Source organism: Lepidothrix coronata, unplaced genomic scaffold (genome assembly GCF_001604755.1).
Source record: "Lepidothrix coronata isolate B3197 unplaced genomic scaffold, Lepidothrix_coronata-1.0 Scaffold72, whole genome shotgun sequence".
NCBI lineage: Eukaryota > Metazoa > Chordata > Aves > Passeriformes > Pipridae > Lepidothrix > Lepidothrix coronata.
In genome coordinates, this window is record NW_016690252.1 from 435108 (window position 1) to 448659 (window position 13552).

The window sequence follows — 13552 nt, forward strand, 5'->3', positions numbered from 1 at the left end:
CCCTGCAACACAGTGAAGGGAGGCTGAGGGGCAGAGTTGCAGTGACATTTATAAATACAGTGGTCTCAGAAGGGGAAGTCTAAAATACAGCCCTGGAACAGTCACATATAACCACAGAGATAACTGAAAGATGCTGAGCTTGACAAGAGGCTCAGCAGTTGAAAGGAAAATTGGGGAACGAAATAGAAGCTTTCGTGTGACAAACCAGTGGTTAGCTGAGCAATAGCACCATTCCCAAAGGATTAACAGGAACGTGCATCATGTGGGCTCTGCACATCCTAGTAAAATACTGATTATCTGCTTGCAGGAGGCACTGCATTTGTTTTAACTCAGTTATTCTTCTGCAGTGAGAAAGAATAAAACATGCCTCTTGCAAACTGTTCAGTGACAATGTAATCTGTTCCAGGCAATGATTTCATACCCACCATTCAAAGCCTCAGACACAGCTGTACTCAGACCATCCAACTTCAAGGGAATATTACTGTAAAATGAACGAGTTTTGCACCCAGGCCAAGAAAAATGGCAACATCCTGTTTGAATCCAGTAACCTGTAGTGTTCATAGTCATTAAAGACTACGATGTTCCCTGAATAACAGGTACAGACCAGCAACCTCCAAACAAGCCCAGAGCTCTCCCTTTAAAGCGGAAACTCTGTCCTGCGGTCAAGTTTATCCTCCTAAATGCTGTCTGCTATTGTAAACCATGCAAATGGATGCTCAGCTTCAGCCTTTATAAAAAAAAAAAGATGCCAGGAACCCTGCAATTTCCACTGACAGTCCAAAACACAACTAAATGGGGAATTACTGTCTTGTTCTAATTGTACTGAATATGGCAAAAATAGCTTCCCTCTAATATTACTGGACTGTTTCCTGAGGAAATGAGAGTTACACAGACTTGTTATGAAAGCTTCTAAATTCCAACAACTTTTGTGAAAAAATAACAGCTAGATGGAGAAGAGAAACCCATACCAGCTGCTGTCCCTGGAAAGCCTGCAGCCAGCTGGCTCCCATGGACCAATCCATACAGACAACTCGGAATCCAACTGCGGGCAGGACACTTGCTGCCTTCTGTCCAGCCAGAGTTCAAGGCAAGGGAAGAGAGCTGAGGGCACAGGGGAGAAGGCACCCAGCAAATGAAGGAAGCCACCTATAAGTCTGCTCATCATAACTAGAGGAAAGAAATTGGGGTTTACTGCAGAAGGGAAAGGGATGTAAAGCCAAGGGAAGCAGGGTGTGTGCTCACAGAACAACACGTTTGTATTGCAGGAATGGCTGAAGCTTTCCTCATCAAGCTTCCTGCTGCCAGGCACCATATGTGCAGAGACTCTGCATCAAGCCAGCAACACTTTGAACTTGGCAGAAAAATCAACACCTTATATTTTCAAAGGTCTTCAAACTCCAGTGAAATATACAAAAATCTCTCCATAACAACACATTTCCTAAAGCTACAGATGTAAACATACGAAGAGATAATTTTCAGAAAGAAACAGGACCTGGAAATCACTTGCTCAGGCAACAGAAATACACTGTGAGAACTGGTCATTAATCTAAGCAGATGTCTACAGTTACACAGGCTAGTAATGACCTAAATAGCACCTATAATGGAAACCCAAAGTGCTTTCAACCTTGTCTTTTCTAAAATACGGTTCTAAATCTGGACTCCTAAATTGGGTCAAGCCTTCCACAACATTTTTTTTTTTCCTGAGAATATATGGAAAAGGAACAAAGCCATTTTTAGGAAGAGGTATTTAAGTTAATATACTTTTCCATCCATCACTGTGCATAAGCACAAAAAAACCCGATTTGAAATAGGCTACTGCTGCCTTAAAAATTTCAAACTTGTTTAAGCTGCTTTTAATAAACTTCACTGAGTCTGTAGAAAGAACTCTATCACTCAGCTGTACATAGTCTGCCTTAATTCATGCCATGGATTACAATAACAATGCTATAATTATAATGACTGATGCACAGAGATTTCTGGCTCTATATCCAACCTTTGAAAAGACACTGGAATTGTGTTCATATAAAAGGCACTGTGCCTAATGAACACCAGCTACAAACAAGTCCACCAAGCCAAACAGAAAAGGAATAGCAATAGCTGACATGCATATTAGTAACTGACCTCTTTTGCTCCTGTTAAACCATTTTGAACACCAAACTTTATATATGTTTACTGCAAGGCTTTCAATAACCACCAGTACACCTTTCTCTCACTATAAGAAATTAACTTCTTTCTAAGAATGAAAGATACCTCCCTGCCAAAGCCTTTAAATTTGACAATCTCTTGATTGTCCTGACAATCTCTTATAAAAAAGCTTGGTATGTAGTGGGTATTTTTGGCTTGCATATGTTTAAATTTCCATTTCATTATGGGGTAGAAAATTTTAGAATTTTCCAAAGAGTTGTAAGCTGCAAAAAGATCCATAATTTCAAAATAGAAAAATGGGCGTGTAGAAGACCAGTGCTGCACACACTTCCAAATGACTCTCTCCTCACCCAGCAGAAGATGAGCTTTAACACCTACTCATGAAATGACACACTGAATCCAGAACTGAATGCTCTCCTGCCATCAGTCTGGACACTGTGCTCCTTCCCTGCATGTCCCCCTGGGATTCCAAGGAAATTAAGACAACACCCATACCATAGGCAAGACAGAAAGTAGCACCAACTCTAAAGCCCAACAGCATGTTATCTGCTGAATCACAGACATGGCGATGAAGTCTAAACAGCGGCACCGTTAAAACTGTGACATTTATCACGTTGTGCTATCTATCTTTAAACAGAGTATTTGTTGAAGCTCCTAAAATTAGAAGGGAACACACTGCAAATACCATGGTAACTACTTGGCATGGTAAATCAAGGTCCCTAAGGCTCCCACACAGACTTACTGCTATTGTGACTAGAGTTATTCAAATGGCACCTAAGCATACTTACTACTTACCAAGCAGCAATGTTACCTTGGATTAAACTAAGAATAAAGTCAAGGGCTTACTAGCCCAAAATAGCGCTAAGATTTTTCTGACGTTAATGAGTAGCTCAAAACTGCTTAAAAATAATTTTGTTTGTACTGTACACTGCAAAGACAAAGCTGCACTGATATAACTCTGACTTTAAAACACAAACAAATTGCATTTTGCAGAGAGATCAACCGCCAAGCAGCTTAGGGAAGAACAGGAAAATAAAAGAAGGAAGGTAGGAGATGGTAAGAAGGAAGAGCTTACACCTTAAAGGGAAATAAATATCTTTGAGATCAAATGAAATCATCCAGAATCTTCAGAAAACGCTTGCTGGATTTCATGTCTCCATTTTGTTTTATAACACGTTCAATGACAAATTGAGGGTACTGTTTACTTATTCAATAAAAGCAGGATGGAACAATGTATTCTGAGTGTAGCTCATATCTAAAGAATTGTGCCTCCACTCTTTGCTTTCGATTCAGACATCAATACCTTGGTCATCTTGAAAGCTCCCTCAAGAAACAATGACTCCCTCAAGTTATTGTTAAATTGATTTTCCAAAACTGAAAGAAGAGACTGCTGGTGTGACAAGACAACTGACAACTAATTACCTTTAAATTTTGTTGCCAAACACCAGTAGCAGGTCACAACAACATGTCACAGGAAGTTTGCTTAGTCTTTTACATGAATTTTACTCTCATATTACAAAGAATTTTGTTAGCCAGGAACAATAGTCACTGACTTAAATATTTTCCTTTCTTTCTAGCATTCTCTAGAAACATCAATATAAAAGTGTTCAGAAGGCAGACAATTTGTATATACAAAAGGAAGACAGATGGGATAAATAGGTGTGCACTACATACACTGTTAAAGATGTCAACCTTCCACACGAACACACACACACAGAGCAAAAATAGAACCATCCCAGATTACAGGTGATGTGGGAATGCATTCTGACAGAGAAGACATAGCTGTCAAAGCATAGACTGTACAAACAGGTAAAATGGGAGTGAGAGGCAAGAGCACTCACAAGTAAAACTTCTCTTCCCATACAGGGTTCAGATTCCCAAAAATCGTTTTTGTCCTCTTCTTTGTTTTACCCACTTGAACGGTTACATACGGATCGCTGGACCCAGTCTTGTCTTTGGCCTGCAGACCCTGAGCACACACCACTGAAAGGAAAAGAGAAGGGTTACCACCACCATGCAACAAGACAATGTGGCTGAACACCATGTGAAGCAGCAGCTCATAATGGCCAGAGAAACAGGAATATCACTCATGAGAGCATTTCTGATGAGCCTCAGCTTATGGCGCACTACAGTGCCTGCAGTAGCAACATCTCCATGTGCTACCTGTATGTACACTGAGCAGAAGGAGACACAGGTCAGAGGAGCCCTTCCTCTCTGTTCTCCCTACCTTCACACCAACTGTCTCTAGCTTCAGGCTCCCGAGTGAGACCAAGAGAACCCATGACTCCCTCACTTACCGGTGATCGTGATCTTTGCTGACCATTTTGAGGTGCCATCGAGCACACTCTGCTTCACTGTCTTCATCTGCTGCGCATGTGTCATTTTGCTCTCACAAAACACATCCCTGATCAAGTCAAAGATCTCTGGCTTGTTCCGCTCCCGGATTTTCATGCGATCCTTCATTGCCATGATGAAATTCTGGGTTCGGTCTTCAGCTCCGTGCTTCGAGCTCTTCTCTGCTGCTCCTGTGCACCAGGAAACATGCAATGCTCATCAGAAACAAACAAGCACAAGATCGTGTTTCACTGTCTGGACAGCAGGATCAAAGCTATGAGTTACCCTCCACATCATGGCTCTTGCTATTTTACACTCATTCCCCCCAGTTTCAACATATACACAGTGAATCGGGACCATTTGGAGTTGGGAGGGGATAGTTCCTCTAAAATCCAGGATCAGATTGCTCTCCTGACAACAGGCTGATTTAATACCCTTACAGCTGAGGAAGACTCAGAAATGAGGTTCTTACATTAACAGCAGATATCAGCATGCCCCCTGCTCTCCTCATCTTGCTTTGAATAAATAAATCCCTGCTTGGGCAAGTGCTAAGAAGAGGACATAGGACCCCCATTACAAATAGTATCTATGAGCTTGTCTCAAAGCTGCACTTCAGCACCACTGAAGGGAAGTTCAGATGGCTCAACACTGTTGGCATTTCCTACCCACGTGCACCACATGACTCCCTGTTCAGCGCAGAGTCACTGCAAATCTCTGTCTCATTTTGCCTGGAACCACCCTGTTTGGATCAGGCATCAAGCTGCAGACACACAGAGTGCCTCTCTGGATGCCACTCTATTTTATCAATTTGTATGGAGACAACTCAAATCATCCATTTCTAGAATTACACAGGTATATTAACTATCACAAATACCTTTAAGGTAGCAAATTCAATAGTTAAAACCTTGAGCCATCATAGGCATGGGGCACTAGTACAGTATCCAGCAGCTGGAAACACAAGAGCCAGGTACAGAGTCTGTAACTGCATAGGTATTCAACTGGATCTGGAAAAAAAGAACCCTCTGGACGCTTGCATACTGCTTACAAAATTTAGAAGTTTATAACATTATGAGATAAGACTACTCCCACAACTGACTGCTTCCTACTCAATTTTGACAGTCATTTTTACTGTCAAAATTTAAAGACTGACTATTGTGTCAGATGTGAGACATGCATTAATGAAAGCACTGACATGAGCTAACAGAGCAGATAACTCAGGTGTGAAATGAAAAACAGGAACACAAGATTGCACACTGCCTCTCTACCCACTGTCTGAAGCAATTTCAAGTTATGATCTTAAATCAGATTAAGTTAGAATGCTACAAAAGTCTTGTGAACACATTCAATCATAATCCTTCTCTTTAATGTACAGTGCTTTTGCTTGTTTTTCTTCTCCAGGATAGTTTAATTAAAGTAAGCTTAGTCCTAGAAAAGTTATTTTCATTCAGATGTTCACCAAAATTAAATTACCTTAAAAAATATGTATTAAAGCAGGTATAGGTGTGTGCAAAGGGAGCCACCAATCACAAAGATACATAAAACTGTTTTCTTCCAGAAGAAGTGGGCAAATATGATATCTGGAGCACCTTCAATATAAGGTATTACAGTTTTGCATATGAAACTGTTTCAGCAGGTAGAGACTAAATATGAACAAAATATATATTTACACTCACACAGGACCCCCAGCAGGACAACATAACAGGCAACCTTGTCAGCAGATTATTGTCAACAGGGTGCCCAGTGACTAGTGCTGCCTGAAGACACCCATGTCTAGGGCCCTCACTCTAACACCTTTCACCACGACTCAATTCACTTCAATAAAGAAACAAAACTCTATTGTAATTTCCACCATCCACACCAAAGAGAACAAAAACACAGTTTGGAAAAAACTGTGGCCGCTGAAGTGTCAGAAGTTCATTCAGGACACTGCATAACAAGGCATGCTATTAAGGACCTGGGTGTAAAACAAGCCATAATTTTACATTACCTGAGTATTTTTTCATTTCTCTTGCTAGAGGCTTGATGTTCAGTATTTAATTTAGTACAATAAAATGTACATGCCCCAGAGTTTCCTGTTGTTGGCTTAAGATGAAATGAAATCAAACACTGGAATTAATTACGCAGTCCCTGCTGTTTCTACTCACCGGTGATGAACCTAACATTTATTAAAGGAATATGAAACCAAAATTATACCAGGGGCTATACTTTGAACTTCAGATAAGAAGTGCTATTCAGTTTTAACAGAACTAAGTCTTCTGGGGATGGAGGTAGACTCTATACTCTGTATATGCAGAGCTACAGAAAATTACTGGGAAATCAGGAAAGGCCAAACTGAACAATTTGCCTTTCCCGGCTGGAATTCTGAAATCTGCTGTGATCCAAAGAAACCAGCTGTGCCCTGACCTTTCTGAGTTTAAGGAAATTAAGAACCTAATTCAAACATTAAGAGTTTCTGTTATGCATGAGAGGAATGCTCCATTTCTGAATAATTGTTTAAATAAATTACTAGCCAGGCAGCTTGTGAATATAAATGTTTCCCTGTCCATCAGTGAGTTGGGACAAGAACTACCATAGTTCTGGGGTAGCATGATCTGCATCACTGCCTTAATACAAACACCCCAGAAGCCTCAAATGGTGCTTTAGAATGCAAACTTGGACAAATGGAGGAATTCTAGTTAAAAACAAGCTTAACATCGCCACAACCTGCAGATACCTTGCACAGCGGATTTATCTCTCTGCAAGCCTAGCAGCATTCCAGGGCACCCTGGGTTGCAGGACATGTAAGCCATGTCACAGAGACCCCTAGAGCCCTCTCTTTAGTCACCTCCAAGGCTTGGCTCTGCCTTCAGAGGACATGCTGCTTCCCCACTCTGCCCAAATAATTTGCCCGGATATGGCAGCTCCATTATTCCTTCCCTGATCGATCTCTCCCTGAGCTGCAGACACCTTATTTAACAATTCAGACTAATAAAGAACAGAGAATGTCTGTTCTGCTGTCTCAACAACACACTTTTAATTTTAACATCTGCTTCTTGGTACAAAACCAAGAGAATTTCCAAAACAACCACTGCGGGACTAATTAACTATGATGTATGTGTTTTAAACCCAAAACATGTCATTATACTGAATGGCAGAGGATGCTTTTCCTGGTGTTGGACTGGGATTGTGTTTCTTCAAGCTGCAAAGAGGGTTTTGGCCAGTGGATCAGCTTTTCAAGTCCTGTGAATAGCAACTGACAGGCATCTGAATATACAAGGAATGTGTACAGTACTACAGAAATGGTTCTGGGTTTTCTTTCTCTCTTCCTTTCTAGGACTGAAGGATGAGTGAATTTATGACTGGAAACAGAAAGCAAATATGTCTATATTGGGAATTGTATTGATACAGCTATTAGTAAACCACCAGTGCTGTTATTCTATGCTTTAACAAGAAAAAGTCAAGAAAGCAACACTGGCAGGATTGAAGGCAGCTGTTCAGTAGGCGGATAATGCTTAGAAATTATATATTCCTGAAACTTAAAATAGATATTCAAGTTTCAAATAAAGGTATCCCTTCCTCCCTCTGTGCAAATATTTTCCTACATAGAACTTTGGGAGCAAACAAATGTTCCTCAACATGGTGTCTAATCATCATTCAGCCCAGAAACCAAGATGATCATCACAGAGTGACTTAATCAGTCTCACTAACAGTCCACTCACTGACCTGGTCTCAGGACTGCAGCCTCTGAATTCACAGTGCAATACATACAGGTTTCTCACCCAAAAAGCAACAAACACACCTGCCTTCCAGTCATGAGTCAAAAGCACTAAACATGTCCAGAGGTGAACCCAGAAGTCAAAACAGTTCAAAAGCAGAGTATTTGGTAATGTAGTCCTGGATGGCTTGTGTGAACTTCTCCAAGGTTTAGCTAACTACAGATTTCATGTTCAAGAGTAGTTTGAAGCTTGAGATCTCATTTCCTCACTTTTAAGACCTCCAGAGGACCAGATTCTGTTATCCCAAGACATTTTCTTTTCTCAGGTTTAACTGTAATCTACTGAGGACTAGATTAGCATAACTACAAAAAACACCCAAGATACAACTATAGACACGGATTACTATGGCTTTTCAAAAGCTAGCCCTGAACTGTACAGGCCTCTTTTACTGGGATCTTGCTAGCATAATGTCCTTCCCTTCCACCCACTTCACAACTACTTCTACGCATTTGTTCCTTGGTATCCTACACATCCATCCCCAAATTTACTCTTCCTTTGATACCAACGTTGCCCAACCCACTCTGATTTAGTTAGTACTACACCAATGCTCAAGGCAAGAGATAAAATTCCTTTTCCAAAACCTTTGCATGCTATGGGGATGTTAAAGATCATCCTTCTATCCATTTTCAGCCAAGCAAAAGGAAATTATCCATATAGCAGAGATTTCCACCACTTTCAAGAATAGCAGAAGGCTAAAAAGAGAGCACCATCCCTTGAGCAAGTATTTATGAGCTTATGGTAAAAAGGTAAGAGCCCTGTCATCAGAACAATAACTTCTCAGTGCCTACAATACTGTAAACCAGGTGGCTGGTTCCAGTTTACTGCACTTCAGACATCACCAGTTCATGGAACAGCCCCGCTGAACCAGTCTGCAAATGGGTTCCGATTCAAATTGCAACAAAGCATTGCTGAATTTGAGTATTTCATCAGTGCAGCCCCATATGTTTGTTGAATGTATCAGATACTCAGTTTCTTAAAAATATGAAGAGCAAGAAAAGTACCCTCGGAAGAAATAATCAATTCTAACAGACTTGGGGAAAGAGATATTTTATTTCCCCCAGAAAGATATGAAGGAAAGAAGATGAATAAACAGCACATTTTGATTCTAAGGAATGAAACTCCAGGTGTCTATCAAAATTTTAAGCTATAGACAACAGAAATATATTTGTAACCAGCCAGAAAATTCATTTTACTCCAATGTAACATTTTCTGGAAGACTTACAAAGATTGAAGTGAAGATGTATCCTGAGGCATCAAGGTATAATCAACAGAATTGTATTTGTTACCGGTCTGAAAATTCATTTTACTCCGTTGCAACATATTCTGGAAGCCTTAAATAGACCTAAGTGAAGATACGTCCTCAGAATGTTTGGGGTTTTTTGCCAACAGCAACAATAAAGCTTCTGTTAGGAAAAAAATCCCTCCTGAGTTCAATAAACAAGAAAGTTCAGTCTTGAATTTATTGGATCTCTAAACTGCTGTTTGTCCACCAGAACCGCTATTTCTCATTCCTCAAGCACAGACTATGTTCTTCAAACACATATTGAAAAAAAATTAATTTATCCAGTTTCTTCTGGCTTGTTGGGTTCCAGTTAGAAGGATTTTACCATGAACACGCCAAAGCAAAGAACAGAGTTGCCTGCAAATGTCTTTTAATAGATTTCTAGTACTGATAACAATTGTTTTCCCATTTCAGAAGCACGCTCACATATGGACTCCACCATTTTCTTCATCTCCCAGCACCATCCTCTACCTTCTTTGTCTTTTAATTACACAATTACCATCTTCAGCTTGCTTTACATCTCTGTCCCAGCTAATTATACACTCTACACCCTGCAGTGGGTAATCCTGCAGACCCCAGTTCACAGTTTCTCTATCTTCCTTTTTATGATGCTGGACAGATTACAAATAACTCCGTAAGTAAAATTTTTGCTTGGTTGGGTTTTACTTTTCTACATGATTCACATGTTTTAAGCCCAATGTATTCTCAGTTGTTTCCTCTCTGTTTCTATAACTCTGCACGATGAAGTATCTTGAGTTTACATTCAGAAAGAAAATGTGAAAACATCTGCAACCCTCTGAATAAAATATCAAGTTCTTAATGCTTTGCCAAATATGAAAAGTAGAGTAATTTCCAGTTGTTTCTTCAAAAAAACACAGAAAAACACAGACTTATTGCCATCATCACATCCCACAGTCCATTGCATAAGCTTATGTAATTACAACTGGAGATTAAAAATCCTTCCCCCATGGTTATTCTTCAGAGACTGTTTCAGAGACTCCCTGTTTTTAGGGCGTCTGAGTCACTGAAGTTGTCTTCTACTTCTACCTTTAATTTTCTTACAGCAAATTTAGCCAATGTTTGGGTTTTGTTTTTTTTTTTTTTTGTAAACAGGAAGCCTAAACAGACCATCTTTTCCCTCCGCTGCTCATGTCCCTCTTGCCTGACATGCTGCAAGCACAAACAAGGATTAAACCAATCCACACTGCTGGCTATGAAATATCTACTGCTCAGAAAGGCTTTAGGCCATGGACATCTGTAAGGTGTAAGAGCAAGCCAGCATCATAGCAGGTGCCCTACATGCACGTCTTACACTTGTGCCATGGGCTCCATAATATCCTCTCAGAAACATTCTATCAGGACAGACCTCGTATGCCTATTTTTACTTTTTTGAAAGAGCATGATTCCTGTCCTCCTGTCCCACACTGCCAAGCCTCTCTTTTGAAAGATTAACAAATTCATACCATCCTCTCTCAAGACATTCTCATACTTTCCCCATTACCACTGAACTCCCTCCAATACCCATCCCAGACTGAAGTCTCCCTTCTTGAATATGGATAGCCACAACTTTTCTCTGCAGGAACATATTTCCCCTCAATTATTAGCAATTTCTTAAATTGGGGGGGGTGGGGAAGGGGGGGTTTCCTATTGTTTTCAACTTTATGATCACTGCTCTGTTCAAAAGCTTTGTGCCTGTTTCCTCACCCTGCTGGTGGAAACCTAATTTTCCTCTGCTCTCCGTAGCATTTTCCCCATACTGAAATATCACAAATCCCTTGCAACATTACAAAATCCTGGGTACGCAACAGATTCTGTCAGAAAACTAATATATGACTGGATTACATTCTCCTGGACCAAATGCAACACCACAGCTCTTTGCTTGGTCACAAAAAGGTCGCAACAAGCCAAGGTGCCAATGATGCAACAGTTCTAATGCTCTAAATTGACCTTGCAGCCCTTGAAGACAAATCCAGAAACACTAAGCAACTGAGGGACAGAGAAGTTCTGCCAGTGTCTGTCAGATGTGTCTTACAAATAAGCCATTGCAAACAGCCCTAGTCCTAACTATGACAAATTTAAGACTCTGCACATATCAAAAATACAAGTACAAACAATATCCTTTTGGAGTGTTAAGAAAAGCCATAAGGAAAAAAAAAGTGATCTATGATCCACTGGTATCCCCTGCTGGATCATCCAGACTGGCTTTCCCAAACAACTACAACCTGAGGCAGATACAATATTTGACTTTTATATTCCTATAACTCCTAAATGCTCACAGGCATTTGCAATAAGTCTGTTTACATTTCAGAAACTTTCCTGATTTCTTAGATTTAGTCCATCAAGCTGCAATGACAAGAAAAGCAGGAGTGAACAGAAACAGCCCCACCTTCCTACTCAAGATTTAACACATATGGCACATATTCCATTTAGACCAAGATATTTTGCTCTCAAGCAGGAATATAAATTTGAGACCAAATTAAGAACAGTTTTACAAGCAAACAAAAATAACGGGACCAAGGCAGATGTCTAAATGAATACTTTTCTCTCTCTTTTTTTTTTTCTCTTTAACCGAATTTCTTTTAAAGTTCTCCCTTGTTTCTGTAAGGTGTCATTTATTCTGCAAAGTCACAAAGCTCCTTGAAGAGATGGCTTAGTTTTTTACACCACAGAAATAAAAAAACCCAACAAAACAAACAGAAATGCTAGTAGGAAGATGAAATACTGCCCACAGACCCAAACACCACCTCTGTATCTGACCCACCACTTCTGCTGACTCAGGCCCAGATTCTCAAAGTAATTCAGCCAGGAAGACCTACTGTTAAAAAGACAAAACACTTGCCCGATCTGCCCTTTAAACAGAGAATTCAAGCTTAGTCATGGACTCTTATCCCCTAAGCAGGAACTCAGTGCTGCTCTGAAGAGCTTAAAACAGTGGCACAGGCTGATGGCTGGAACAAGCAACTGGGATACCAGGGCAGGGGGGACGGAACAAATGTCAGAATATTCACCCTCACACCCCCAGCCCACTGCCTCTCTTCCATGCAGGATATGTTAGCAGACACACCACCTGACCTGACAAAAAGAGAGTAAACAAAACAAACAAACAAGAAGTCAGCCAAACCCAACAACCAGAGGTGAAAGAGTCAAGAATTAAACCTTCTTTTAAAGCACATCAAGCATAATTCTGCAAAGTTCTTCTGCATCATTGGCATCTGTGTCCACAGGGCGATGGAGGTAGGCTCAGCCCAAGGGCACCTTTCCAGAAAATACAGTCACTTTAATAATTGCAGCTTCACTGATCCCTGAGATATCACCAGTACATTTAGGAAAGCTCTGGCAGCACTTCTGGACAGCCACACTCCACTGGCCACTACTCACTCTGTAAGCAGTCAGCGTTGAGCAAGTCTTGGCACTTCTCATGGCACTTGACTCCACATTCCCCGCAGCGCATTCCCTGCCGTGCGATACCCCACAGCAGCCCCTCACATTCGTAGCAGTACGTAGGAGTTGTGGCTGTCCACACCTCAAAGTTGTGTGGGGTTGTACAAGAGATGGGGTAAATTAAGGCTTGCAAGGTCTTCTTATAGACATGAGATTTCTGAAAGGCAAGAGCACACGTAAACCCACATCCAGGAAGGTGACTGAGCCTATTTTTGCTGGTTAATACATGAATTTTAAAGAAAAATGGATGAGGGGTGCAATAAATCTACAAGGTAGACAAATTTATCAAACGTATACAAGAAGTGTCAGAGGACACCCTTGCTCTTCCAAAAACATCTCTCCAGGCATTTAAAAATGTGGAAGAGGTTGAAAGACAAGAATTAAGGTTTGCGGATGAGGAACATCTTGCACGAATCAAGTTCCACACACTGTCCCCCACAGCAGATAGCACAGGGAAAAATGGTGAGATTATTGAGTTCAACGCTCTCAGGCACATGGTGTGATTCTTGGGGTGTCCTGTGCAGGGCCAGGAGTTGGACTCGATGATCCTTCCAACTCAGCATGTTCTGTGATTTTATGGTTCTACATTTTTCGG

The 13552-nt window shown here is 40.8% G+C and overlaps 1 protein-coding gene across 8 annotated transcripts in view; it reads right to left on the reverse strand.

Annotated features, from left to right (window-relative positions):
• Positions 1–13552, reverse strand: part of UNC13B (unc-13 homolog B) — a 208782-nt gene that overhangs the window by 67439 nt on the left and 127791 nt on the right. For all 8 annotated transcript variants that reach the window (XM_017819075.1, XM_017819074.1, XM_017819069.1 and 5 more), the window contains 3 exons: positions 12895–13114; positions 4443–4670; positions 3987–4128 (listed from right to left, as the gene is read on the reverse strand). In XM_017819075.1, the coding sequence (XP_017674564.1) occupies positions 3987–4128; positions 4443–4670; positions 12895–13114 (590 nt within the window). The remainder of the gene's footprint in view (positions 1–3986; positions 4129–4442; positions 4671–12894; positions 13115–13552) is intronic.